Source organism: Thunnus albacares, chromosome 2, assembly GCF_914725855.1.
Source record: "Thunnus albacares chromosome 2, fThuAlb1.1, whole genome shotgun sequence".
Classification (NCBI taxonomy): Eukaryota; Metazoa; Chordata; class Actinopteri; order Scombriformes; family Scombridae; genus Thunnus; species Thunnus albacares.
In genome coordinates this window covers 17,141,224-17,167,108 of record NC_058107.1, presented here as the reverse complement: position 1 = coordinate 17,167,108, position 25,885 = coordinate 17,141,224, and the positions used below count along the sequence as shown (strand labels likewise).

Sequence of the window (25,885 nt, the reverse complement as noted above, 5' to 3'; positions counted from 1 at the left end):
AAACGATAAGTGAAACACAAGACTGTAATAATACAAATAAAATAATACAAAAGTCTTTGTGTATGTCAGGGTAATATTCAACTGAAAATTTCAGCTATAGCACAAAACTTCATAAAACTAATTTTGAATTATCTGAGGTCATATTTACAAAGGCCTCATTGGGTTTTCAGTTTAAATAATGTAACTGAAGATATTCTAACATTTACTGGGGGCCCATGAAGCCACACCGGTTTGTCTCATAAACTCCGATTACCAACCATGTGCACAAATATACTCAAGACAGCGAACACATAGTGTACAGTATACACAAATACACAAGTAGCTCATGTACAGACACACACACACCTCTTGTCTCTCTAGTCCAGAGCCCTCTCCAAAAGCCACTTAGCCATAGAAACCAGAGAGCAAGAAAACGCATCAAAGCTGTTTATATAATGAAACTGAAAGAGCTGCTCCATGCCGTATCACTGACTACACCCAGGAAAGCATTCCTTCTTCTCCAGAGAATAGAAGAGAGGAAGAAGGAAAAAAAAAAAAAAAAAAAAGAAAATCCCCCGAACAATGCAGCACAACAACAGTGGCAACAACAGCAAAGCATACTCAAAGAGAGAGAGACTGTGAAAATGAGAGAGAGCATGAGGCAATAGAAAGGTTGTTTATTTTAAGTCAGCCTTGTGTACCAACAGAAAGTGGTATTAAAATAGGGCCTATTGTTGTGAATTTGTGATCTGTCAGTCCATGTGGGAAACAAAGAGAGATAGAGAGAGAGAGAGAGACTGGTGTTATTCCCATGAGGTCTCTGTCATTCTTCTGTCAGAGGAGAGAGGGCTCTCCAGGGGAAGAGAAAGTTCTCAGACACAGACTGACAGACAGACTGTTTACACTTAGCGTAGATATTCCTCTCTCTCGTTCCTTCTCCTCCCTCCCTGCGCTACTCATCCTAATGGCATCGTAATGACCTCCTCAGGTGTTAACTGAGAAGCCGGTGGAGGGCTAATTCAAAGTAAAGTACTGTTTGCCACCGTGGGTGCCGGCGGTAGCGACAGATGCCAGCGCTGTAACTACCAGCCCTCGTGTCTTTTCTCTGACACCCCCCTCAACTACTCCCACCCCCTGTCCAATTCCCTTCTCTTTCATCAACTCTAATCCACCTCACCCTGCTCCCTGCAACCATTTTTGTCTGACTGTGTCTGCTTCCTCCTCCCTGCTCTCAGCAGAAGCTGCAGCGGCAGTGTTGAAGTGTTTTGGGAATGGAGACGTGATGGTAGTCAGTGAATCAGGGCAGACAGCTGTCATTTATAGTCACTCTTTAGAGAGATCCCATTAGCTTCCCAACAAAATGGTCCACGACTGGTATGGGGTCTCCTGATGCTTTAAGTACAGTATGGAGGAATGTCTCTGGGGTTCCCACCATGGGCCTGATGCAACACTATATGACTACACCATGACATTTTATAAATTCATAGCACCTCCACAAACTAAAAATGTCATTCATACCTTGTTGGTTACTATTGTTTTTACTAAACAGGTTACTACATTTCTGCTAAAACATCTAATGCCATACATTTGGGAAAAAAAACATTGTTTAATATCGTACAAAGTATGTTCTTTGCAAAATTACTTGATATAACATTATTTCCTAATATAGGTCACTATATTTACCTGTCTGCCCAACATCTAACCCTAACCCATACCTCCAGTATTCTTTTCTTTTACCCTCCCTCTGTCTTTTTTTAAAGATGATGTTTTCTGATAGAATTAAGATTTTGTGACCATTCACCTTCAATTTTTATTCAGATGCTCTTTAAAGGCCCTGATATACTCAGACACTGTTACAGAGGAGGCGAGGTGGGTGTACAGCGGACACACTATTATATATATATATATTATATTATATTATCTTAAAAGCTGGTCATAATTTCTCTACTGTTCCAAGGAAATTCTTTTGCCCTTCTCCTTAGTGTTTTGCTCAAGGACACTTCAGCAGGGTCTTAAACCTTGGCCAGCTGGTCACTGTTATGACAACACCCAGCATCCATAATGCGGAAACAGAGGGTGACAGGAAGAGAAGCATAACAGAGAGACAGCAGAGTGTAAGAGACAGACAGAAAGAAAAAGAGAGAGAGAGAGGAAGAGAGGAAGAGACAGAGAGAACGAGAGAGAGAGACGGCTTTCTAATTCAGCCATCTGGCTAGCTTTACTTCATTATAATATTCTGGCTGTGTGTGTATGTGTGTGTATGTGTGTGTGTGTACAAATTTGTGAGTGCCTTCCATTCCACAGATGCAGGCAGAGCAGAGAAGAATCCTCATTTATTAACAGCTTAATAGAGCTCCATCTGGGCCAGACCCTATGCTTGTCTTCTATCAGAGAGATTCATCACCGAATCACAGGAATTAGACTACAACTGACACCTACACACGCTGAGGTGACCCTGCTGCACTGAGCAACACCGCACAGATAGCCTGCACTGTATTACAGCTGTAATATTACAGCCACTACAATGTCACTACACCAGAGTTTTTCAGTCTTGGTTTGTGTAACGCGTTCGACTTGACTAAAACAAAATGGCGCAATAAGAGGAAAATAACAATAATAAAAATATACCGTACATTAGATCAGTAAAACAATTTATAAACTGGGGTTCATTGAGATCATGAGATGAGATCATTTCTGTCTTTATAGAGTGCACCCAGAACTTGACAGGGATAATACAGTTTTTTCAGCTTTCCTATTTGTCCTACTTATCCAGAGACACAGACAACCATAGATACCTTTTTTATGCTACTGCCATACCTTCAAATTACACAGAGATATAAAAAAACGGCATCAGCGTGTGAGCTGACTCTGGGTAAAAAGGAAAAATAGCTAAATCTACCAAATGAACTAAGCATCCCTTGAAAGAATTTAGTTTGAATATTCAATAACCACGTGCCCCCTTAGGATATTCTCATGCCAGAAAGCTTATGGTTTGGAGAGGCCAGCACTATTCTCCTGTTGACTCTATGTTTGCACTGAGTCAATACATCGGTCAGCTGAGTCAGCACATTCAAACCGTTGAATTTGTGTTATTTACTCATTGTTTTAATGATCTTTTGTATCTGCTTTCCTTTAACCTGTCTTGTTCAATAAGTGATTTCCTACATTTCCCACAATGATTTTGCACAACTCCCGACAAACTTGCCTTCCACTTTTATGTGTGTAAATATAGCCCATGGTGTCCAAACAAATGGAACCAGTGCAGGTTCTCAGACATAGCCTCTGCAAATCTCTCCACATCACACCATTTACTGTATGGGAAAATGTTTAAATTATTTTTTTATAGATTAAAAATGGAGAGTTAAAAATGATTCACTGCTCTTGCGCTAAACTCAAATTTTCTTCCCATCTCTTTCTTTTGCTTGGAGGCCATCACACCAACATCCTCGCTCTCACTCTTTCTATCCGTCCCTCCATTCAGACGAGGCTGAAGTGCAAATTGGACATCTGGTGCTGTGATGTGTCTGACAATACAGTCGCCTACCCCCCCTCCACCCCCCCCCCTTTCTCTCTCTTTCTCACACACACACAGACACACACACACACACACACACACACACACAGTCCTCCATACAAAATACAGGACCATGAAGATATAAAGAAACTGAAAAGAAGAGAGTAGGGAGGGAGAGATGGACAGAGGTATGGAGGAAGGGAGAGAGAGAGAGAGGAATGTGACTGAACATTAGGGGGCAATGATGATGCCATTCTATTCACACTGCCAGGGGCAAACACATGTACCCACGTCCTTGTGCCATCACACTCAGCTCTCAGGCTGCATTGTGGTTAGCTCTCAGACCGTCTCAGGTGGCAAGTTGATAGATGGAATTGAGGTATGTTGGGGAGACGTACTGACCCACAACACACTTGTCTGCATTAAAGTTTATTCTACATTTACCCTCATGACTTAGCCCACATTCAGACCAAAATCAGACCTGCATTAAAACAACGCATGGTGGTTGGTGGGGTTGTGTTGTGAATTTGGAGGCTTCTCTGCACAGAGGTTTATAATAATCATGGAAATTTATCATGGTAGCAATTATTTTGTCTTTCATCGCGATGATTATGAGACTGAACAGTAGAAATACAGTTATTAAGTAACCTGCCAGGAATGTGCACTTAAATGTATTGTAGATGATTGTCCGATGCAGTGTATTGCTGGATGATGTTGCATTACAGCAGGTTTACATTTTTTGCCCCCCTGTGCTGGAACCCCTGCCGTGTCACCGGACAGGCTTCATTCAAATTAATAAGCAGTCTGTGTTTTTTCACGCAGGGCTACTATCTGAACCGAACCTTTTACGCAGAATTCAGGAGAGGAATGAGACAAAGAGTTGATGGACAAACAATGACAGAAATTCCAGGTACGGATACATCTCGACCAGACTGACGCAGAAATAAACACGCAGGTATGCCTGTGTGACACACACTCTTAAACTCACACATACAGAGACTGACTAAGCAGCATAACCTACTTTTACAACCAAAGGCATACAATTCAGTAGCTGTGTCTATTTATAAAAGAGCATATTTCTTACCAGCAAAAACAATGCATTTGTACAAGCAAGGTACAGTATTCATTTTCTTGAATCATCTGTGGCCTAAAAACAACAGACAGATAATACTGCTTATTCAGGTAGTGCTTCTGTCTTCTCAGCCAGTTAATCTCCTGCAGCACAACTCAGACAGTATATGTTCTCATTACACGAGCTCATATCAACACTGATTGACACCGTTTCCTTTTTTCTCCTCTGAAGAAGATGCTTCTGTCAATTTTTTAATCATGGGATGAATAAAATTTGCATACATCCTGCTTGATGATTATTTGTTTCCTCCAAATGTTTGGCCCCCCTTGGATGCCTGAGTTCGGTTAGTTTAAATGTCTGTGTGTTCTTTCAGGGCCTTTGCTTGCCTGCTACCAAATGTTTGTTTCTGCAGCCTTTTTAGATGCTGGTAGATAGTGTCTGAGCAGGCAAAAGAAAAGAAGGGAAAAAAGCCTTCACAGAAGGCTGGCTCTCAAAGGAGCCACTGTATACCTGCATTAGAAATAATAAAAACACCCAGGTAATCCCACAAACAGGTCTATCACTTGCTTTGAACTTCAAAGAATGCACACAACAATTAAAAGCAACATAGCGGGGGATGCAAATAAAAAAACAGATTACAAAAGAACATTTGTCTCATTATCTTAATGCATATTGCATGTGGTGGTACTGTGGGAGTGAATTAGAGGTGAACTTTAGGATGGATATATGGTGATGCAGTTGGACGACCACGGAACTTCATAAGTGTGTCAACTTCAAAAAAGTGTCGGCAAGATTTTCAAGCTGTATGTATTTTGTGGAGTCCTTTAAATAAAAGTTTCCCACCATATAGTCCACAGACGCACAGTAGCAAAAAATAACAAAGGCCACGAGATTTATCCAAAGTCATGTCCCATTACACACCAGTCCGAAGAGATTCTTTTGTTTACATGTAGTGTCAAGCCCTAAGTCTCCATCAGAGCAATGTATGCAGACCTCCAGTAATGTGTGCATCACCAACAGGTTGCTCTATACACCAGCTGCCATATCACGCCTACTTCTTTCCTGGTACATACTTTACATTTGATTCAGGTTCTTGCTCAGAATCAGAAGATGTATCGCTGTCCAGTTCAGATTTTGCATTCCTGAATTTAACTGGAGTTATGTGACAAATTTGACCTCAAACTCAAGTCATACCTCAACTAAGCTGACAAGAAGATGATTAGGGTGAAATCAATTGTGCCAGTCTGCCTCCACGGACCATGACCTTTAAAATACTTCCTCACTCTAATCTGACAGAGGCCTGGACCACAGGATACACCTCAGTTAAAGACATTCTGTGGCAGTGGCATTTAGGTGTTATAAAGCACGCTACAATGCAGTCCATCCAGCTTAATATGGAAGAATTTGTTAGAGATCTACCGTCCATACACACAAATTTTACACTGTAAATGGTGTGGCAATTTATGTCCACATCATGTTTGAAACAGAGCTGGAATCATGTCAGTCAGCCTACTCAGGACCTTGTAACACTTTTGTAACTCTTACACAACTCAATTAACAGCCTAATGAATGGATAAAGCACACAAAAAATAACAATGTTCTTAGACATATACTGCACATGTATGGAAGTCAAAAGGAATTAAATGAGAGTCAAACTTGATTTATTGTATAATTACATTGGCCTGCTAGCTTCTGGACTGTGTAAAATAAGAAGCATATGGTCAGCATTGAGTTGCAGGAATGAAAACACAATCAACTTAAAACAAGTAAACATCTAAAAAAAAAATGGCAGTCTGCGTAAGACTGGAAATGCTCTTCTTTCTTGGAGGAAATACTTTACAACTTGCCCTCTCCAGCAGTTCTGCCACCATGGTGAGAAAAATTGACATGACACTATTCAGTAAGGGGTATCTACAGTATATGTGAATGCCAAAAAACACACTGCCTTACACCAATATAGTAAAGCAATGTCACAGGTGCCATGTGTGATAAGGGCTTATATGCCATGTCAATTTGTTCCACAAAGAATCAACAACCATTGCTACATCTTGTGAAGCCATGTTACAAATAGCCTGGGTCAGGACAGAAAATCCTAATAAAACGAGTAGGCACTGCAAAAAATTGCTGAACCTGGATGGCCTGAAAGAATCCTAAGAACCCCCATATTATTGCTTACTGTAGTATGCCAGTAGAGAAAGCAGTATGTTACCTCTCCCAGAGCTTCATAACGTTTCTGGTTCCAGCGGTGGAGATCCTCTCTGGCATTGAACACAAAGGGTTCTCCTGTCTTTATATGTCTGAGTTGCCCATCTGTAGAAGACAGACAGAATGAAAGGAGGAAAAAAAAAAACGCATCTGTAATGATAATTGATATGTGTATATGTGTAGGTACTGTGGGGGCGGGGGGGCACTACTTCTTACTGGACATGTATGCCAAATGATGCACTTCAGTTTTTCATTGCTTATTTTCTCTCTCCCACTTGCGCTTCCTCTCTTGATCCTTTCACTTCCTTACTCTCCCTCCCTCAGCCCCCCCATCTGGCAGGTACAAGGCCTGTGGATGCAGCAGTGTTCTTCCAGTCACGACTCCAACGGCCTTCTGGGTAATCTGGCAGGCCAGGGCTGGACAGCTGGTATGGCACAAATTCTCTTTCCCTCTCTCCCTCTTTTCATCCATTTAAAAGCCTCTCCCTTTCCTCTTCAACTGTGTCCATCTCTCTCTTCCTCTCCGTCCTCGCTCACTCTGGCGACAGGCCACAGGTCTGTCCTGGCTATTGCACCTGAAATCTCTAAAAGCAAAGACTAAAGGAGGTGTGGGAAAGGTCCAGAGTGTGTGTTTGTGTGTGTGTAAGCATGGAGAGAGAAAGGTGGCCTGGCACACATCAGCCACAACGACAACTGCTCCTTACAATTCCTTTGAGGATGCTGTCTGGGCATCAGCCAATCACCCTAACCAGCATTGCTTACACACTCATACACACACATAAACACCCCCGTCCCCTTACACACACACACACACACACACACACGCACACACCAGCAGCTCCAGCCAGGAAGACCAGGTGTGGTCATACAGTAAGTGTCACTAGGCTTGAGCATGTATAGTTCAATGAATTGTTGCCACGTCGCCATTATAACACATAAGAATTGAGTGAGAAAAAACAAAAGATCTTTGGGATAATGTTTAAGTTATTCATCATAATTTAGGGAAATCAGAGGAGTTTTAAACACATCCAGGTTTTGTTTCATATAAAACAGTCATAAGACGGTAAAATGCTGTTCAGACAGGGTACTACTTTTTTTCTTAATAAATAATTACCCTCGTGTGGCTGTTGAACCACTAGGTTTATACCTTTGCCAAGAGCCCATCGATCCTGCGGTTGACACTACAACACAATAAAACACTAAGCAGTGTTAAATTTAATTTTGACCTTCATGACTGCAGAATTTGAAAGAGCTAAACCACTGAAAAGTACACATACTTAACCCAAATAGCCAGGGGGCTCTCATACTTTCTCAATTATTGCACAATGTGAGAAAACACATCTAAGATATAAATAAATATATATGTTTGCAAGATAAAAGAATGCATAAGCTTTTTTTTATCTGCCTCTAAATTGCCACCATTTTCACCCCTCTATCAATGTGATAAATCTTACATAGCTAATACACTGTGTATTACAGTACTTGCTTTCGTGGTTAGTTGTAATGTAATCCTGAATCGAGGTTTGTCATCATGTTGCATTAAAAAGCAGACTTGTGCCTGTGAGGTAGAGCAGGAGAAGGGTTGAGAAGTTAGGATAAAGCAGTGTGCACAAAAGTACCTTGAAGAAAATCAATTATGCATTCATGTAGGGGTGAGGATCTAAACACTACCGCCTAAGAGAAGGGAGAGAGGAGCTATAATGAAATCCTACAGTAGGAAAGGTGTGTGTGTGTGTGTGTGTGTGTGTGTGTGTGTGTGTGTGTGTGTGTGTGTGTGTGTCTGTGGGCATGAGGGAGGGATGGAGGGAGAGAAAAGTATGTGTGTGTGTGTGTGTGTGTGCGGTTGTGTGTATCGGGGGGTGGGTGTGGGGGTGGGAGGGGGGGAGGGGATCTGTGCCACCGCCTCCCCCAACACATCACATCCTCTCAGAGGAATAACGTTTTCTCAACTTTTATCCTCTTTTTCTGTCATAATTAGCATTCTGTTCTCAATTTGGCCGCTTAATTAGGTGTACATAACCTTGGATTTCCAGTAATGGAAAACCGGAGGGCTAGCGAGATGAAGCCATCAAATTCAGTGATTAAGATACCTGCAAACTATTGTACACAGCCTCGTCTGTATTCACATCATTACATGGTCAAATTAACATTTTTGTTCCACCTGTCTCGGGCAAAGGTATCCTGGGTGTAGCTATAGAAATGCCTGCAAGCCAGGGCGACTGCGAGCAGACATACAGCACTAGAGACACTGCCTGAGGGCCACCACGGCTTTAATAGAAATGCTATCCTTCAAAAACAGGCTTGAGTGGAAATTGACAAGACATACAGATGGGTATAGGTGTGTATGTCTGTGTGTGTGTGTGTTTGTGTGTGTGGGCAGGTAAGTTATGTCTCGGTTGCGGATTTTGAGCAGGGCAGGGACAGAAATAGAGAGATACGGAGGAAGGGAGAGAAAAGAGAAGAGGGGAGACAGAGAGGTGAGAGAGAAGAGACGGGAGTGTCTCTGAGTGTGTTCCTCCCTCCATGTGAGACTGAGTTGGGACTCGAGGGTGAGGTAGGGGGGACGGTGGGTGGGGGGTAAGTCTATGTGTCTCTGTTCTTAGGCACAGCGAGGTTATGCAAATGCTCCGTCAGGCGGAGGGCAAGGCTGAGTAGGTTACTGACGGGCCGTAGAGTACACAACATGTCCCCCACTCAGCCAGCCAGACAGCCAGCAGAGACACTGACAGAGAACAGAGGGGGGGGGGGGGGAGAGAAAGAGACTACAGGGGAATACTAAGAGCCAAAACCACCACCACCTTTCCAAGCCTCTCTCCACCTGGTTAGATCAAAGCGAGCCAGGAGAATTCTAAAGAGACTTTTATATCATCTGGACCAACACCACTCAGCTCCTGGCTGTCACTGTTAACTGACAAACAAGCACACACACACACACACACATGCACGCACACACACGGACATTCACACCACTACAGTACACCTGTACCCCCAAAATGTCCCAGGTGACACCAAACACAGTTTTGGGTCATTAATTCAAAAACAGTGATATAACACTGAACAGAAGACTCTCTTAGGGGTGTGTGTCCATATCGCGTTTTTCTCTGGCAGAAAAGTGCTGGCAGGGCACTGGGATGAAGCGCTGAGAGAAGAAAAAAAAGACACTGCACGTGGGTTTTGTTTCTATGACAACAATATCTTAACAATTTCTATGACAACATATCAACACTCTAACCACTGTTGTGTGATAGACTAGCATCGCCCTTGTGCTTACTAACTATCTATTTGTTTGACATTGTTTTTCATTGCTTGCCCTCATACTGTGAACAGATGAGCTTAATAACGGTGATGTCCCCGCTGTCACAGCTCAGTCTGACAGCCGTAGAACAGTGACGACACCAACGCCTTTCTGAAAAAGTTCAGAGATTTTCAAGTAGAAGCTCTCGGAGCGGCCGCACAAAAAAAGTAGGAACGCTCAGAAAAAAAGACGCTGGGTGCAAGGATTTTTCTCTAGGCGGCCACACACTGTTGCATACACTCTCTCCTCACTGGGGACAACTGTAAAAAGATGCTGGCGCTCAGAAAAAAAAAAAACACTATATGGACACAAGCTCCCATACTGAAAATGTCTCTGTACAGTAGCTTTAACACAACTCTAGTTGATGCAACCAACTCTATAGAACAGATTGTTCTGCAGCACAAATTTGAATTCAGTTTTTGGACTTTTATCTAATCTTTGCTTTTATTTGAAATACATGATTTTTACCTCATCAGTGAAACATTCTTTGGTGGACATAATCAAGTTGTGACAAGGGGTCACAAGTAGACGCTGCTTCATTTTAAGGGTCACAAGCTAAAAAGATGTGGAACCACTGCTTTAGACAACAGCTCACTGACTGCGAGGAGAGACATTTCCCTGCAGTTTATATCTACACCTCATGCAGCTGCCAATTTAGTGCCAAGATTTAACTTTATTTTCACCTGTGCCAAAGTATTTAGCTTGGACTTTAGTACTCAGCAGTGATGTTCTAATTTATTAAAGTGCATGGGCTTTGGTGGTTTTTCTTAAAGCAGAAAGCTTTATCTACTATTTGGCAAGCCATGGAACTCATGGTGGCACTTGTGGTTTATGGTTTGAAGTTTTAAATGAGCACTCACATTCATTGAAGGCATATTCAAACTCCTCCAGTGTTTTGGGGAAAGTGAAAGGAGGTTCATCTTTCTTCATTAGTTCATCTAAATCTATTCTTGACAGCAAATCTGAGGAGAAAGAGAAAGTCAAATTAGTGACAACAGTCATGGCTGCTTTTCTTAAAGAAAAAAGAAAGTCAAATTTACTTGTCATAATCACAGTAACAAAATTTTAACCTTAGCATTTCTAGCAAAGTGACATACATTTTACCTCCATAAGGTCTCCCCAATTTCGTTAAGTCATGAAGCAACAGCACCTTCTATGCCAAAGTTCCCCCTAGCAGATTAAACTAAAAGCTCTTCATTTCCAAGTGGCGCAGGAGGTGGAAAAGAAGATATTCTCGTCAAATAATAGCCAAACCAAAATGTCTATAATCATTTTTCTGCAAATTTTCTAACTGAAGTAGAAAGAAATTGCACAAATTGATCTGCTAAATAAATGGTGGGTGAATCTGATTTACTCAAGGTTAAGTAGAATAATTCCTGTCCTGTGCTATTTACTTTATGGGCCAGCAAAAAAGCCTACATATGCACTTCTAAGGAAGGCTTTCATAATCAAAAGACAAATATTTAAAAGAAAATCCTGTATTTAGAGTCAGACAGGCCACAAGAATTTTAAAGGAATGCATTCACGAATCAAATGGGAGGAATTGCTCATTATTTCATACCAGACTGAGACAAAACTTATTTTTCTGTGACATTTATTCTGCTGTGGCTTGTGCAAAATATTCTTGTATTTCTCATTTTAATAATCTACCATTTTAACAGTAGATGATAACATGGAAAAAAAAAAATTCCTTCCAGTCACAAGGTTGTGTGGTGTTGTAGAAACACTTTTCTAGGAGGGATGAGTGGGCTGTACATCATCAACAGTGCAAGAACAGGAATTATGAGTTTTACAGGTATTAGACAGGTCAGACATGTTGGTGTCCCTGCCTCCAGGTCAGCATAGGGGAAAAACCTCACTAGGGTCAAAGCAGCTGACATTTCCAGGGGAGTTTGCTTGCATCGAGTTAGTGAGGATGCAAGTGACAGCTCCAAAACAAGAAGTCAGAAAGTTTAACTAAGAAGAAATAAAGAAGAATAAAATGAATACATATAAATAACAATAAACTTGTTAAAAGTTACATCAATCTGTGCAGTATAACTGATCCTGTAAGTTACAACTGTAGGTTAAGTCCACTCTTCTCTCCTCTTAACATAAACGTTCCCTCTTATCCTCTGTTCCAAGAGCACTACCTCACTTTCATATTTTCATAGTATTGCTCCATATTCACCTTTCAGTGCAGTAGTTTTCTCTCTGTCCTCCTGGCCAGCTACCTGGGCCATGGCGATCCACAGTATGTATAGGGCTGGTATGGCGGCACAAAGATGAGAAAGCATGGGCTCTGTGCTCCCAGAGATCACTGAGATGTGTCCTGTCACATGCGGGAATTGACAAGAAGAAAACTAAGAACTAGGATTTATCAGTGCTGGAACACATAAAGCCTACTGTGTGTATTTATAAGAACTAAACCTTTTGACCAACTGACCAAACATGTACTGCTAATTGTCTCAAAGCTTGTTGCACCTGTAAATTGGCAGTGAGCCAGAATACAGTTTACTGTTGAATCCTCTGTACAAGCTCTGTGCTTTAACCTCAAGTTCAGCTAATTCATGAGCTTGCGGAATAAAACGGATCAATAAGCTGCAATGACACACCGCATAAACATTTAACTACCACTGTCTGTCAACATTACTGCTATGAAACATGTAGCAGCAGCAACCGTGTGCTCGCTCAACTTTGCACCCGTGCCACAACTTTAATTCATTATGCAAACATAGCAAAGTTATTCTTGCTATAAAACGACGCTGCAGGCAGTAAAACCGATCATTATCACACGCTTAAATACCTCAGACTGCTTCGTCATTTACCCAACAACAGTCAACATCTGTTTAATGTTTCGTATTCTTTAAAAAAAAAAACAACAACAACTCCGTGATGTGTGCACACGCTCTGCATGGAGCTCCTCACTGCGAGCATGTAGAGTAGGTATAGTCGTGCTTTTTTTTATTTCACATTCTTTAAAAGCCAAACTAAGCACGGAGGTTCGCAGAGGACGAGTTGTTTTACAGTAGATGCATGCATGCTTTTTGTTCGACTCACGCACCATCAGTAAAAATGCGACTGTCCAGTTGCTGCTGCTGCTTCCTTGAAATTTCTACAAACAGGAAGGACTCTGAGCAGTGCAGAGCATGGAGAGTGTGAAGCTTCCGGGTTACCAGGGCAACGGACTGGAAGGATTATTTAAAGACACAGTAGCACAGCAGCTGCTTTCAATTTGTACAGATGTTTTCTGTAGCCTGTGATTTTTTTTTTTTTTTTTTTTTACCCGTTGGCTGCGTTTGTTTATTGTTTATATCAGACGCCGTTCATATGTAAACTTGCCTTGTGATGATTTTATATTACTGAAGGGGATAGTTTTATGTGAAACAAATGACACTCAACTCTGTACTCAGAAAGTACAAAAAAGAGTCATAATTCTGTGAGAATACAACAGATTAAAGTGAGAATAACTGGCCGCTCAAGGCTGATTTTAAGACAGTGGTGGAAGAAATATTCAGATCTTTCTCTTAAGTAAAAGAAGGAAGATTACAATGTAAAAATACTAATAATCTCAAGTAAGAGCTTTGCATTCAAAATCTTACTTTAGTAAAGGTATATAAGTATAATCAGCGACGTGTACTTACAGAATCAAAAGTAGATGCAGCAAAATGACGACTCAGTAATATTAATACATTTTATATAAAATTATTATGATTACTAATACATAAACATGTAGAAACATTTTAATGTTATAGCTGGTTGGGTAGATTGGTCTATAACAATGCATCATACTCGACATGATTATGTTTGGTTTAAAATAGTGAATCTTTAAAAGGTTAGTAACACGAGCTGGAAAAAATGTAGTGTAGGGAAAAGTCTAATATTTGCCTCAGACATGGAGTAGAAGTACAAAGTAGGAGAAAATGACTCAAGTCAAGTACAAGATATATTATAAGTACTTATACTTAAGTACAGTGCAGTCTTTGTTTTGACATAATAATACAAGAGAACAGTGATTAGCTGTATGTATTAGCTCAAGCTGGCAGGAGGGTGAATTGAGTGCCATCATTATATCACTGTTACCATGACACACCTGCCTCAGCACTCTGTATAGATTTTACTTATTGCTTAATAGTTGGCTTCTCCCTTAGTCAAACTGTCCTTTATTCAGCTTTTTGTTTAATATTGTCTCCTACATTGAGTAGAAGCCAATATAAAAGAGTAACATTTGTCATCTGTGTTACCTTAAATTCAGTATTATTTATCCTCTAGAATATTTAGATGTTGGATACCACCTCATGGTGATTTTCTATCTCATCATTTTCTCTAGGGAGAAGCTGTTATGTGAAACCTTTCAGGTTTCAAGACTCTTCTCACAAACCTGTCAGGTTGACATGGATTATCAAAAGGGAAAGTAAAGAACTTGAATTCATGGTTAAGATGTTCATCATTGTGACTAGACGTGCCAGACTGATACGGTGACATACCTTGTTCACCTGTACAGTGTACCTGCAATTGCGCTTTATGACACTTGCTTTTTGATTCACAGAAATAGCCTCTTGGTTAAAGTAAAGCTGGATGCCCTACTTCTGGATAGCCTCTAGAAGTTGAAGCTGTTTCTCTGGGGAGTTGAGCTACCCTGTTTCCTCAAGCAGAGCCCTGGAGATGCTACAAAGAGAGACCCAAATGAGAAACAGAGATGACATATTGTGGCATTGATCTCCTCTGAGTTTGACAAGATAAAGGAGATACTTTTCATTCTGCACACCTAGAGTCACATGACTTGGACATAAGTCACATTTAAGTTTCTACAGTATTGACTAAATCAAAAAAGTCAAGCAAATCAACCAATAACTGGAATTCACCTGGAGTTGAGCCTAATGACATAAACAACTTGATACCCTCACCAACACAAAAGCAGTTGTATAATGTCGCCTGTGGCTCTGAAGGGAGCTATTCAAAGTTTGAAAAATTTGACTTGGACTTAGTAAAAAAAAAAAAGAAAAAAAAAAAACAAGAGAATGTGTTATGAACTGGAGATGTGGTTGTTGTTAATTACTTGAAGCTGAAATTTCAGGAACTAGGACTAGACAAAGACACAAATGGAAACCATGGTGCTCTGGCTGAAAGATGGTCTGTCTGTAACACCACCATGCTGGCTGCTAAACTACTAATGCTAAAGATTGTTGTACTTGTGAACAGATGTACAAGTGAAACCTACGTGTTTCTGCTGTGAGAGTTTGCTGTGGAAATTTGATTACTGCTGTGACTGTTTATCCTGTATGAATATGTCACAACTCAGGGATTCTAAAATGTTTATATAGGCCTGATAATCCCCAAATGGATACCGAATAATAGAATATTTCGTTTTCTTTGTGATTAATCATTCTTTGTAATGATTTGTTTTGAATTATACTGTCAGCTTTTTTGACAGGTGTCTTCTGAACCTATCACCTGTCTACAATAGAAATACAAATGGATAACCCTACATGTATTTACTCCAGGAGGGAGAGGGAAAAAAAGGAGATCAAAGCTTTTTTTTTTTTCACAGAAAACAGTTATCTTAGAAGAACAGTTTGGCAAGCTAAATACTGTTTTTCACCAACACCAACTGTTTTGTTATGTTAAATACAGTACATTTACAAAGACTAATGGTGCTTTGTTGCTGTTTAGCCTTTATTCAGAGTCAGAGACAGAATTCAGTTGCTGAACATTTTGTTGTCTTTTGTATTCTCTAAGTGGCTTGGCGATCATAATCTTACTACATTTGCATTGAAAACCTAGTTAAGGAAAGGAACATCCCTCTCTGGAGCAGGAAATGTTTTCCTCGTCTCTCAAAGGAATTGCAAAGGGTGTGCGGTAGCCTTTGTGAGCTCAAATTATATTCTTGTTGTTGAAAAGAGCTTCGTTTGAGTTGTTTAATCCTTACTTGATCAGATGTAATGGGGAAGAACACATGATGTTTTAAATCAAAAACGTAATGCTAACTTCATAGTCATAAATCATCATAAATTATTGACTGCACAGAGATCACACAAAATGATCATATACAACAGAAGAATATTCAATAAAGTGAGAATATATGAGAATATATGATTTTATTTTCATGTTTAATTCTAGAACATTCCATCTCCATCTCATGAATAACAAAACACGGACAAACTTGGAAAAATATACTGAGCAATCGTATTACACATAAAATAAATGTTTTCTCAGTTTGCACAAAATACTGACTGATATTACATAGTGGGGCAGATTTTTGGGACACACTGCAATCAAAACATACATCATCTTGCTTCCCAACCGTAATATTTGATGTTTGCTTTCAGGAACCAGGAGAAAGTATGCTGACACCAATGTCCTTACATTCACTGCCTCAAAAAAAAAAAAAAAAAAAAAAAAACTTCAACTACCTATGATGATCACACAGTCCCATCTTGTCCCAGGCAAACAAATCCAGGCTCTCCATTTCCCAGAACTGATTTCTGGAGATGTGCTCCAAAAAGATGAAATGCGTCTGATGCAGCATAGAAAAGCACAGAGAGTTTGTCTGAGGGGTGTGCATAAAGAAGGAGGCGCCGACTCCCTCACTCTTTTTGTTGTTACGCAGTTTCTTGTCCTCTCACTCATGTTTTCATGCATACACATATGCAAATTTGCAGCATACAGCATATGCACAAACCCAATTACACCTACAAATGTGCACACACACTCACACCCACACACACAAACATACACACTCTAATACCTTGAGAGCTGCGAGTGTGTATTACAAGTAAACATTTACAACATGATAAAAATTCCAACTGCTTGGGCTGTTATTGGGCAGCGCTTTTATCGGATGTTTGCGGTCCCTCCTGGGTCTGTTCTGCCACTGTCTCATCAGCTTCAGCAGGGTCCTGCAGTCCCGGGCTGCAGTGGCAAACAAAATAGGCTCTTTGAAGTTCTTCTACCATAGCTTTCTCTCCATCTTCCAGCTCTGCACCATCCTCCATCTCCCACCTGGAAAGCACAGAGAGCATAGGGAGCGGGTGAAGCGTTTCAGACAGAACATCAGCTGTTTTAATACCAACAAACATTTATGTCTATTTATCTCCTCCCGCTGCCTGCAACTCGGCTTGGGTTTAGCACAGAGTGAAGAGTAACCCGTTGTCCAAATGCATTCTCTCACACACACACGGCAGACCACGGCTCTCCGCGGCTCTACGAGCTGCACTTTCACTCTTTGAGTTCTCATACGGGAGTCTTCTTCTCTTTCTTTCTCCATGATGTGGGGGTCAGTTTCACAGCAGTCTCTGCTGCTGTGATACACAATCAGACTTATACTTTTGCTCTCATGTGAACACACACAGACTTGCAGGCATCCACACACACACATAGAATGAGGACTCAAGGGATGTTCTAGTGAACATTAAAACAGAAAAAACTTGGGGGGAAAAAAGAATACATTCTTTTGCCCCTCTGTAGGACTGTCTGTCTCTTTCCCTTTCTGTCAATCTAATGCTTGAAGTGGCTAAATCATGGTGTAACAACTTCATAACTTCATACCATCCATGTTTGGGTGACTAATTTTTAGCATGAAGGAAAGGGCTCCCCATATCTTGTTGCTTCCGTCTTGTTAAACCGCTTCTACAGCATGTCTCTCCATCACAATTTCTAATTCTTAGGGCTACAGAGTGGATGGTGGGCTTCAATATGAAGACATCAAGGGTAGTCACGTTATATGTAATTCACTCTCAGTATTTCAATGGAATCCCTTAACGAGTGACTGTGGTCAATCAAATCCATATGGAGAGCTGGCTGAAGGCTGTCTTTGAGCCGCCGCATCACACTCCTTCCAAAGGAGAATTATATCTGTCTGACTGCAAACGATTGCATTTTCATTGCAATCTCTGCGTCTCCTTTTATCCCGCCCTCCCTCCCCTCCGATTCCTCACTGTATCTTCAAACATGTACCATATAGTTGTGCTCTGCGCGTGTGTGTGCATGAGTGCAGTGTGCTTGTGCTTGAGCAGGAAGAGAAGGGGTGAAACACGACTATATCATGCACGTGTTTCATGCATACAAAAAAGCGGGCCTCTCAATTCACTTTAATGGAGTTTCAGCCTCTGTCATAATGTGTATCTGGCCAAATCAGACATCCTATTTTTTTTTGCTTCTCCGCCACTGTCAGTGTGATAATTACCGCCTGTAAGGGGAGGATCTGTTTATGTAAATATGCAGCTTTGACACAGAGGTTTCTTCTAATGCGACTGCTTTCTCTCTCAACATACAACTTCAGTTATTTCTAGTTTCTCTGTTTTCGGACTACTTTTTGTGACAGTCTGGATCTCTCTGTCCATCCATCACAGAGCGAGTGGACTGTTTCTCAAACAGGAAAGAACAAAGAGAAGAGTAGTTAAGTCTGCCTTTGATGGAAGCTGTAAAGAAGAGTATTTCTAGTAAAGAGTATCTTTAGGAAAAAAGCAGATAACTACTAGGGGCAGACAAAATTGCCACTATATTGTTTTTTCACTGACATAAAATTAAAATCAGTTCTACTAAATAACCATTATGGGATACAAATAACACTCACACAAACAAAACAATACAAATGTCACGCAGGGAGCAAAACAAGAACAGAAAGGGAGTGAGGGAGAACAGAAAGCTGGAGGAATGGGGGCCAATAAAGGAGCGAGTGAGCGAGGAAGGAAGACAGGAAGGTACGCTAAAGGTTTTTCAATGTTTAATTTTCAAATAGGATTAAGCAGAATGACATTTAGCTGAAGGTTACAGGCTCAGCATTGTCTTAGCTGATATTGATATGCAGGAGGCGCCCTGCTTGTCACCGGGACAAACACCGTTGATGAATGAGAAGCCTTTCCCCAGGAAGGTGTTAAGTGCAAATTTGAAATGAGAGAGAGGTAGAGGTAGCGAGAGAGAAAAAAAGAAGCAGCACACACAGACAGAGATTGAATTACCATGATAGTTGCCATGTACACTGTCACTAGATAATGTTGCCAAAAGTGTAAATTGTTCTGTAAAGTATAGGTTGCATATTTGTTGAGATTGGTTGATCTCGTGTTGAAAATGAGCCAAAAAATACACTAGGTGCTTTGCTGTGTGTATCTAATTTCAACAACTACAACACAACAATGCCTCTTAGAAATGCATAAGTAGGCTAAAGTTGACAATAACTTCACTGTATCCTCATTTCGGCAAGTTTTCCCCCAGAATTTACATCTTAATAAGGGGAGTCTTACCCTTTAATTCTTATGGGCTCTGCTCATTTTTCATGCATTAATACTGGAGCTGCTGACTTGGCTCTTCCTCTGAATACAGAATAGGACACACATATTAAGACTCATATATTTACAGGATTGATGCCATGGGAGATTGTCTCTGAGTGAGATGAAAAGGCTGGCTCAGATGTATTTCAACGTGAACATCAAATGTAAGCTGTCCTAATCATGAGACAACGCAGGCACAAAACAGAGAGCATCTATTCTGATTTTCAACTGATAATGAGTAATGATGTTCAACAAATTAAGAGCATAAGCCTTGCTCAGAGATCATCCGACAATCAATTTACTTACTGAATCATACTCAAAACATAATGCAGGTGAAACTCTGATGCTTAACTTCAGCTACTACAAAAGACAGATACTAAAAAAAAAGGGAAATGTAATCTGTGATGGAAAAAAATCCAGGCATGGAATGGGGAAAAGAAAGAAAGCAAGAAAGAAAGACAGAAAGAGACAGCAGAAACAAAATTAAAACAGGCAGAGGTACAAGTATAGAGTGTGTGAAAGAAAGTGAGTGAGCACGAAGACAAAGTGCTTGAAAGATCATGAGAGACAGAGAGACAGTGGCCAGTGGTTTCCTCTGCAGCTGTCAGCGGGCTGAGTGGTTTCTCTCAGAGTATTGGGTGTTTGTGCTGCGCTGGGTGCCCTGCCTGCTCTGCCACTGGGACCGCTGTTTGTTTAAAAGGCTCGCCTGTCAAACAGAGAGCGCCACCGACAGCCAGACACTCAGCTAAATGACTCTGACAGCAGCCCTAATCAGAGGCTTCGCACATTGCCGCAGGGCCTGGAGGATCCATCATAACCCAAGCCTAAATATTTAAAGTGCTAAACTTTCCAAAGGTCAGGCCTTTCCATGCATGCCAGGGCGACATGTGTCAGAGAAGTAGGATGAGAGGGACGGAACAAGCGAGAGAGAGAGATGCAGAGTGAAAAGAAAGAGAGAATATGATTAAATGTCTACTTGCATTTCAACCCTTGTGAGAACCCCTTTCAGTTGTAGACATTTGAAGTCAGGTTACTTTTAGTGAACGGGCAAAATTTTGACTTCAACCATCTCATTTGGGGTTAGAAATTGGGATTAGTGTGAGAGACGAATTTGACAAGATTTTTGGGTGTAAAAATAAACATTTCTCAACATTTCACATCACAAAGTGGAGATGAAACGAAGTGCCATGCCATTGGTCTGACGGGCCATTATTCCGAAACCCCAATAGTTCGAAAAACTTCCCATTGGACCAAAAGCCCATTAGTCCAATGGCCCATTATCCTGAAAACAAAAGACAACTGCTCTGAAAATACACTCTCCTTGGAGTTCTTTGCCTTTAATATCTAAGTGTATTTTGATGTGCAAATGCAAGGATTTTTTGTTTGCCCATTGGCTAAAAATATCAAGGCTTTAAAAATAGATAAATCAAATTAAAATAATTAAATTAAAATGAACAAAATACAATATACAACTTGACACTTAGTCTACCCATTGAAATTCCTCAGCATAAGGCAGATATCTCCCAGTAATTTCCATTGTCAAGCTTCTGCAGCATGATTTTGCTATTACATAGTAGCCTACTAATGTGTGTGAATAGGAGGTGTAATGTTAAAAGCACTTGTGAGAATGTCATCTCTACTTCCCCAGAAATATCAACTTTCTTGTATTTATCTCTTAACTTGATCCAACAGCTGTCCAATGATTATGCCAGACATTGTTTCCTGTTTACAGTGCAAGCACAGAAGAGACAAATTGCACATCTCAAACCCAAATTGTTCCTTTGCACCCTAGGCAATGCACTTAACTGGAGTAGAGAGTAGGCTAATACCAATCAAAATAATTGATGTTAACATAAGCACACTGCCCAGGGAGAAAGGGAATGATGTGTTGACCATTGAAATGCAATGACTTTCCTTTCACATGATCTGTAGGCCTGCACCTCTGTTTTCAACAGCACATCATATGATTGTTTATATTTCATGTTTTTTTTTACATAAATCATGTACACCTAAGCTATTTACAGTTAACTCATTATCTGGTCTAAAAATAGCAATATAACACACTGGAAAGGCTGATCAAATCTAGCCTATTGGAGAATAAAGTTTTGAGAAAAAAAAAACACCTTAAAAATTACTTTCATAAGTGTTACAAAGCGGGTATCGGCAGGGCCACCATTCAGTAACCATTTTTATCCAAGGCTAATGCACAAAACGCACAACATGGTGTAAGGAAGATGTGTTTATTCTTTTTATATTTAGCTATAATTTTTATTTGAAGATCAGCACACATCAGCCTACAACTGTGGCTGTGAAGTAGGCCTACAATTAGAACACATCCTGGGGATGAAAAGGCCTGGCATCAATAAAACACAGAACTTGAAGACACTTTCTCAATAAACAATAAAATAATAAACTTATATATCTCTATCAACATTACAGAGAATACAGGGCTGGAGAATACAGGATCCTGGGAGCATAGGGCCTATAGGGATGGGACTACACAAAATTGTACTGGAATGCTGCACAGCATTCCAGAACTAATCCAGTGTGCGGACCCGCTGATTATATTCATGCTTCAGACGCACAATTCTTTCCTCCAGGTGCTGCCATTTTCTTTTTGGTAGTGGCTGAGGTTATCCTTGTTCAGCAGCTGCAGTTGATGTTTCCACCAGACACTGCTCATCCTTATGCTGCCACAGGAAAATCCACAGTGATGGATGCCTCCTTTGCAGGGCCAAATTCCACCGAATGAATAAAAACATGGTCAGATAACTGATTAAGTTTGTTAAAATGTTACTAAATTGCAATTTAATATAGTTAAGTTCTTTTTACCTTCAACAAAGTTGTTTGTCCGGTTGATTGACATCCTGTCGAACATGTTCCACAGTTGTGGTGAAAACTGACTGCCATCATCAATGTAGTTTTGCTCACTGTAATGGATGAAATGAGCCAGACTAGGAAAGCGCTGTGTTAAGCAAACTGTAGCTCTATCAGTTGACAGAATCCTGAAATTCTGCCTCACTAAAGCCAATGGCAGGTGTCCTATTGCCATGAATTTCTGTACACATTTCCGTAGCCTGCTATGCCTCTGGATCCGAAAGGTCCAGTTCCTTTGTTCGTCTCCATAAGCTCTGGCAAAAGTGGAAAAAACAGCCCATGACCAACTCTTGGACAGTTTGGTCTGAATTGCCAACAGCAGTGAACTCTCAGTCACTTATTATGCACTGCGGTCTCCATCTGTGCCCAATTACACACTGCACCTTGCATTTGACGTGTGTCAGTACCTGCCTGTATTGACCATTTTGCCAATGGCACCACTCTACCCATGTACTTACCATGAATTGTCACAAACTGCTGGTAAGGCCTTGGGGAATGTGATATCAAATGTATACATCTTGGCACCTGCTGAGCTTGGCAAAATTCTCATCAGTACCAAAAATCAGAACTCCTTAGTCGTTGTCCTGATGACACAGAACGTTAGTTTCACACCATGTTTCAGGCTGCCCATTTTCAACAAGCACCTCATTCATATTATGTGGTATTGGTGGTAAAAGTGAGGCACGTTTCTTATTCAGTTTTGAAAGGACCTTACTGAATTCAGGGACATGGTCATCCTGCTGGGGATCTCTAACAACCTGATCATATTCCCCTTTTACAGGTTTTGAAGGGTCAAGCTCAATTGCCTCAACCATTTTCTGTTTAAGTGCACTGGACTCAATCACGTTCATATAATTTGGATGATTGTGATTTGACACGCTTATGACATGGATATTGACATTTTCTTGTTCTATGTTAAATGTATGCAGTTTGAATGAAGGCATTGCAGATCTTTCACCAACAACACCAGTAAACAGTCTTCTGTTGCTTTGTTTTTGGTAATGGTACCCTTCGTGTACCAAAACCTTCCCTTCTCGATTTCCTGGCTATATGGATGCCATTAGGCCTTCTACTGACAATCAATGGACGGCAGTTTGGATCAAGTTAAGAGATAAATACAAGAAAGTTGATCTTTCTGGTGAAGTAGAAGGGACATTCTAACAAGTGCTTTAAACGTTATACCTCCTATTCACGCAGATTAGTAGGCTAGGCTACTAGCCTATGTATTAATCATGCTGCCAAGCTTCTCAATGGAGATTACTGGGAGATATCTGCCTCACACTTAGTAATTTCAGTGAGTAAGTGTCATGTCGTGTATCTTGTGAAATGAACCTATTTTTAAAACCTTGACATTTTTAGCCAATGGGCATACTAAAAAGCAAACACTCGAAACCTTTTGTAATTGGTACGTTTGCATTTGCATGTCAAAATACACTAAGATATTAAGGGCAAAAGATGACACCCCCCACCCCTCTCGTGCCCACTGATTATTCAGTACCATGGACAAGGCTGTCAGTCACTGAACTCCAGCAACTACAGAGTGTGTATTTTCAGAGAAATGGGCTTTCGGTCCGATGGAGCATTTGTCAAGCCATTGGGGTTTCAGAATAATGGGCCTTTAGACTAATGGCCAGTCCCCAAAATTGGTCCCACAGTAACTAAGACACTTAGATTCACCACAAACCTACAAAAATTTTAAAAAATAAAAACTTGAGAAATAAAAAACAAGCTTCTAGACAGCAGCAAGTGAACAGTCTGCCCAGAGAACGCTGGACTCGCCAACAATGGACAAACCTTTTCAACCACTGCTACTTGACCAGAATAAGTTTTCAATTCAAGCAGCTTCTTCTTGCTGATGTTAAAGTTCGGAGTGTAAGGTTAGGTGTTTAAAGGTGATAGGTAAAGGTGAGGTCAGTGGATGTAGTCGGTGGAACGATGCACATACAATGATGTGTGTACTATGTCTGTGTGTGTATCTTCATCAGACTAAGTGTAGCCATGCCATGTAGTCCATGCTATCTCATTTCACGCTCTTGCACTTGGCCTTTGGTGTTGCAGCTCTACAGACAGCACTGAAGTGTACTCATAGTCTGCCGTGCACTTTTGCACGCAGGTGTCTGCAAAGTAGAGTGCATGGGAATGAATCCTTATAGGAGAGAACACAGAGGACTTTTGCGAGGAGACAGAAAGTGTTTGCCCGTCATTAGTTTTTCAGTGACTTAAATTAGTTCTTTAGCAAGCAAAGTCATAGTATGTAATACACATCTGTCCTAATCTGAATTCAATCTGCAGTATACCTTGAAATAAAGCAAAAAAGAAATAAAAATGCATCTTTCAAGCTCAGGGTGACACGACAAACTAAAAGGAAGATTAGAAGCCTTGTAAAAAAGGAAACAAGTTATTATTTGGGAATGGATACTGTACATTAGAATCTAGTTCAGTTGGGGTAAATGACAAGTTCACAATACGGGGCAAGGGGTCATCTCTTTGACTCAATTTCCATTGAGAAGCAAACATCCAATTCAATTTAGATATGTGCCTGTGCAAGGCCATGAGCCAGAGGGAGATTGTAACTGACAGCCATTGGACAGCTGGCTGGATTTGAATATTGACGAGACAGAGACTTGACAGAAGGGATTATGCTCTACCTTCTGATTTACTAGCCGCTACACTGATCCATTCTATTGTCAGATCAACTCAATGTCAGGTCTACAGTATGTCCGTGCGGTGCGGTGATGCCACTCAGTATTAGGACCTACCTGAGATCCATCTCAATCCAAAGTGATGTCCACTCAAAAGATACAAGACACACACTAAATCAACAAGGACAAAAAATATGCAATATCAAAGCAAATCTATTTCAAAGCAAACACAAGCTGCTTCACTCTAATGTTGCTGTGTTCAATATAGACAAACACAAATACATACACACGCAATGTTTGTATGACAATACTTAATTTTTTAACTGCTAGCCCTAACCCTCTAGCATAACTAAGTAAAAGGAGTCCTGTAAAGAGTCTGACTCTTTCCTTTTTTTCTCATGTTTCTAATCTTGTGATGATATCTTTATTTCATATCTAAAAATACAAATAAACAAACTCATACACAGGTGCACACACATGTGCATGCATAAACATCTGCATTGTCCAATATTATGTTCACTGCCTCTTTTCAGTTTTGAGTCTTTTTGAACAAAATTCAATTGTTGTATCCTTACTCAACAAACTTAATATCCAAATTTCATTGAACGTATGTTGATGCTAATATGTTTGTGTGAGCATGTGGGTCAAAGCCACAGTCTTACCCACGTCAAATCCAGCCCTGTTTCCCACCCAGCACGCACCCTCCCATCTCGAGGACCGCCGAGAGCAGGCGAGTCATGGAGCGCCTGATCAAAGGGCCTCGGACTGATCTGTGAAGGCCCTTTGAAAGGACATCCACAGTTACACATGTTGACACGCTTGTACGTGCTTGGGCACAAACACACACCCTGAGTGTCAGGGGCATGCATACACACACACACACACACACAAATACAAAATCACGAACACGCCATCGCTTTAAACTTCAAATCCAAGCAATGATGATTCTAGCACATCAGAGGGCTAAAAGCGCCTTTTTCTCAAATACACCACACACACAGATGTATACACACACAAACACAGATCCTAATGCCAACACCACTGAGGACTCCA

At 40.7% G+C, this 25,885-nt stretch overlaps 2 protein-coding genes across 8 annotated transcripts in view; both read right to left on the bottom strand.

Annotated features, from left to right (window-relative positions):
- The window catches only part of fam172a (family with sequence similarity 172 member A), a 151,688-nt gene extending 138,479 nt beyond the window's left edge, over positions 1-13,209 (bottom strand). For 2 of the 3 annotated variants that reach the window (XR_006406618.1, XM_044369283.1), the window contains exons 1-4: positions 13,109-13,209; positions 12,236-12,376; positions 10,926-11,027; positions 6,775-6,875 (exon numbers count right to left, since the gene is read on the bottom strand). Coding sequence is in view for 2 of the 3 variants with exons in the window: in XM_044369283.1 (XP_044225218.1) it covers positions 6,775-6,875; positions 10,926-11,027; positions 12,236-12,341 (309 nt within the window). In the remaining variant the exon portion in view is untranslated. Of the gene's footprint in view, positions 1-6,774; positions 6,876-6,986; positions 7,355-10,925; positions 11,028-12,235; positions 12,377-13,108 lie in introns of those variants that run through there. The other variant, XM_044369290.1, reaches the window with a different exon arrangement.
- Positions 13,210-16,127: 2,918 nt separating this feature from the next.
- Positions 16,128-25,885, bottom strand: part of kiaa0825 (KIAA0825 ortholog) — a 120,438-nt gene continuing 110,680 nt past the window's right edge. For 3 of the 5 annotated variants that reach the window (XM_044369169.1, XM_044369178.1, XM_044369187.1), the window contains one exon: positions 16,894-17,046. In XM_044369169.1, the coding sequence (XP_044225104.1) occupies positions 16,994-17,046 (53 nt within the window). In that variant the 3' untranslated portion in view covers positions 16,894-16,993. Of the gene's footprint in view, positions 17,047-21,402; positions 22,038-22,145; positions 22,244-25,885 lie in introns of those variants that run through there. The other 2 variants (XM_044369192.1, XM_044369199.1) reach the window with 2 other exon arrangements.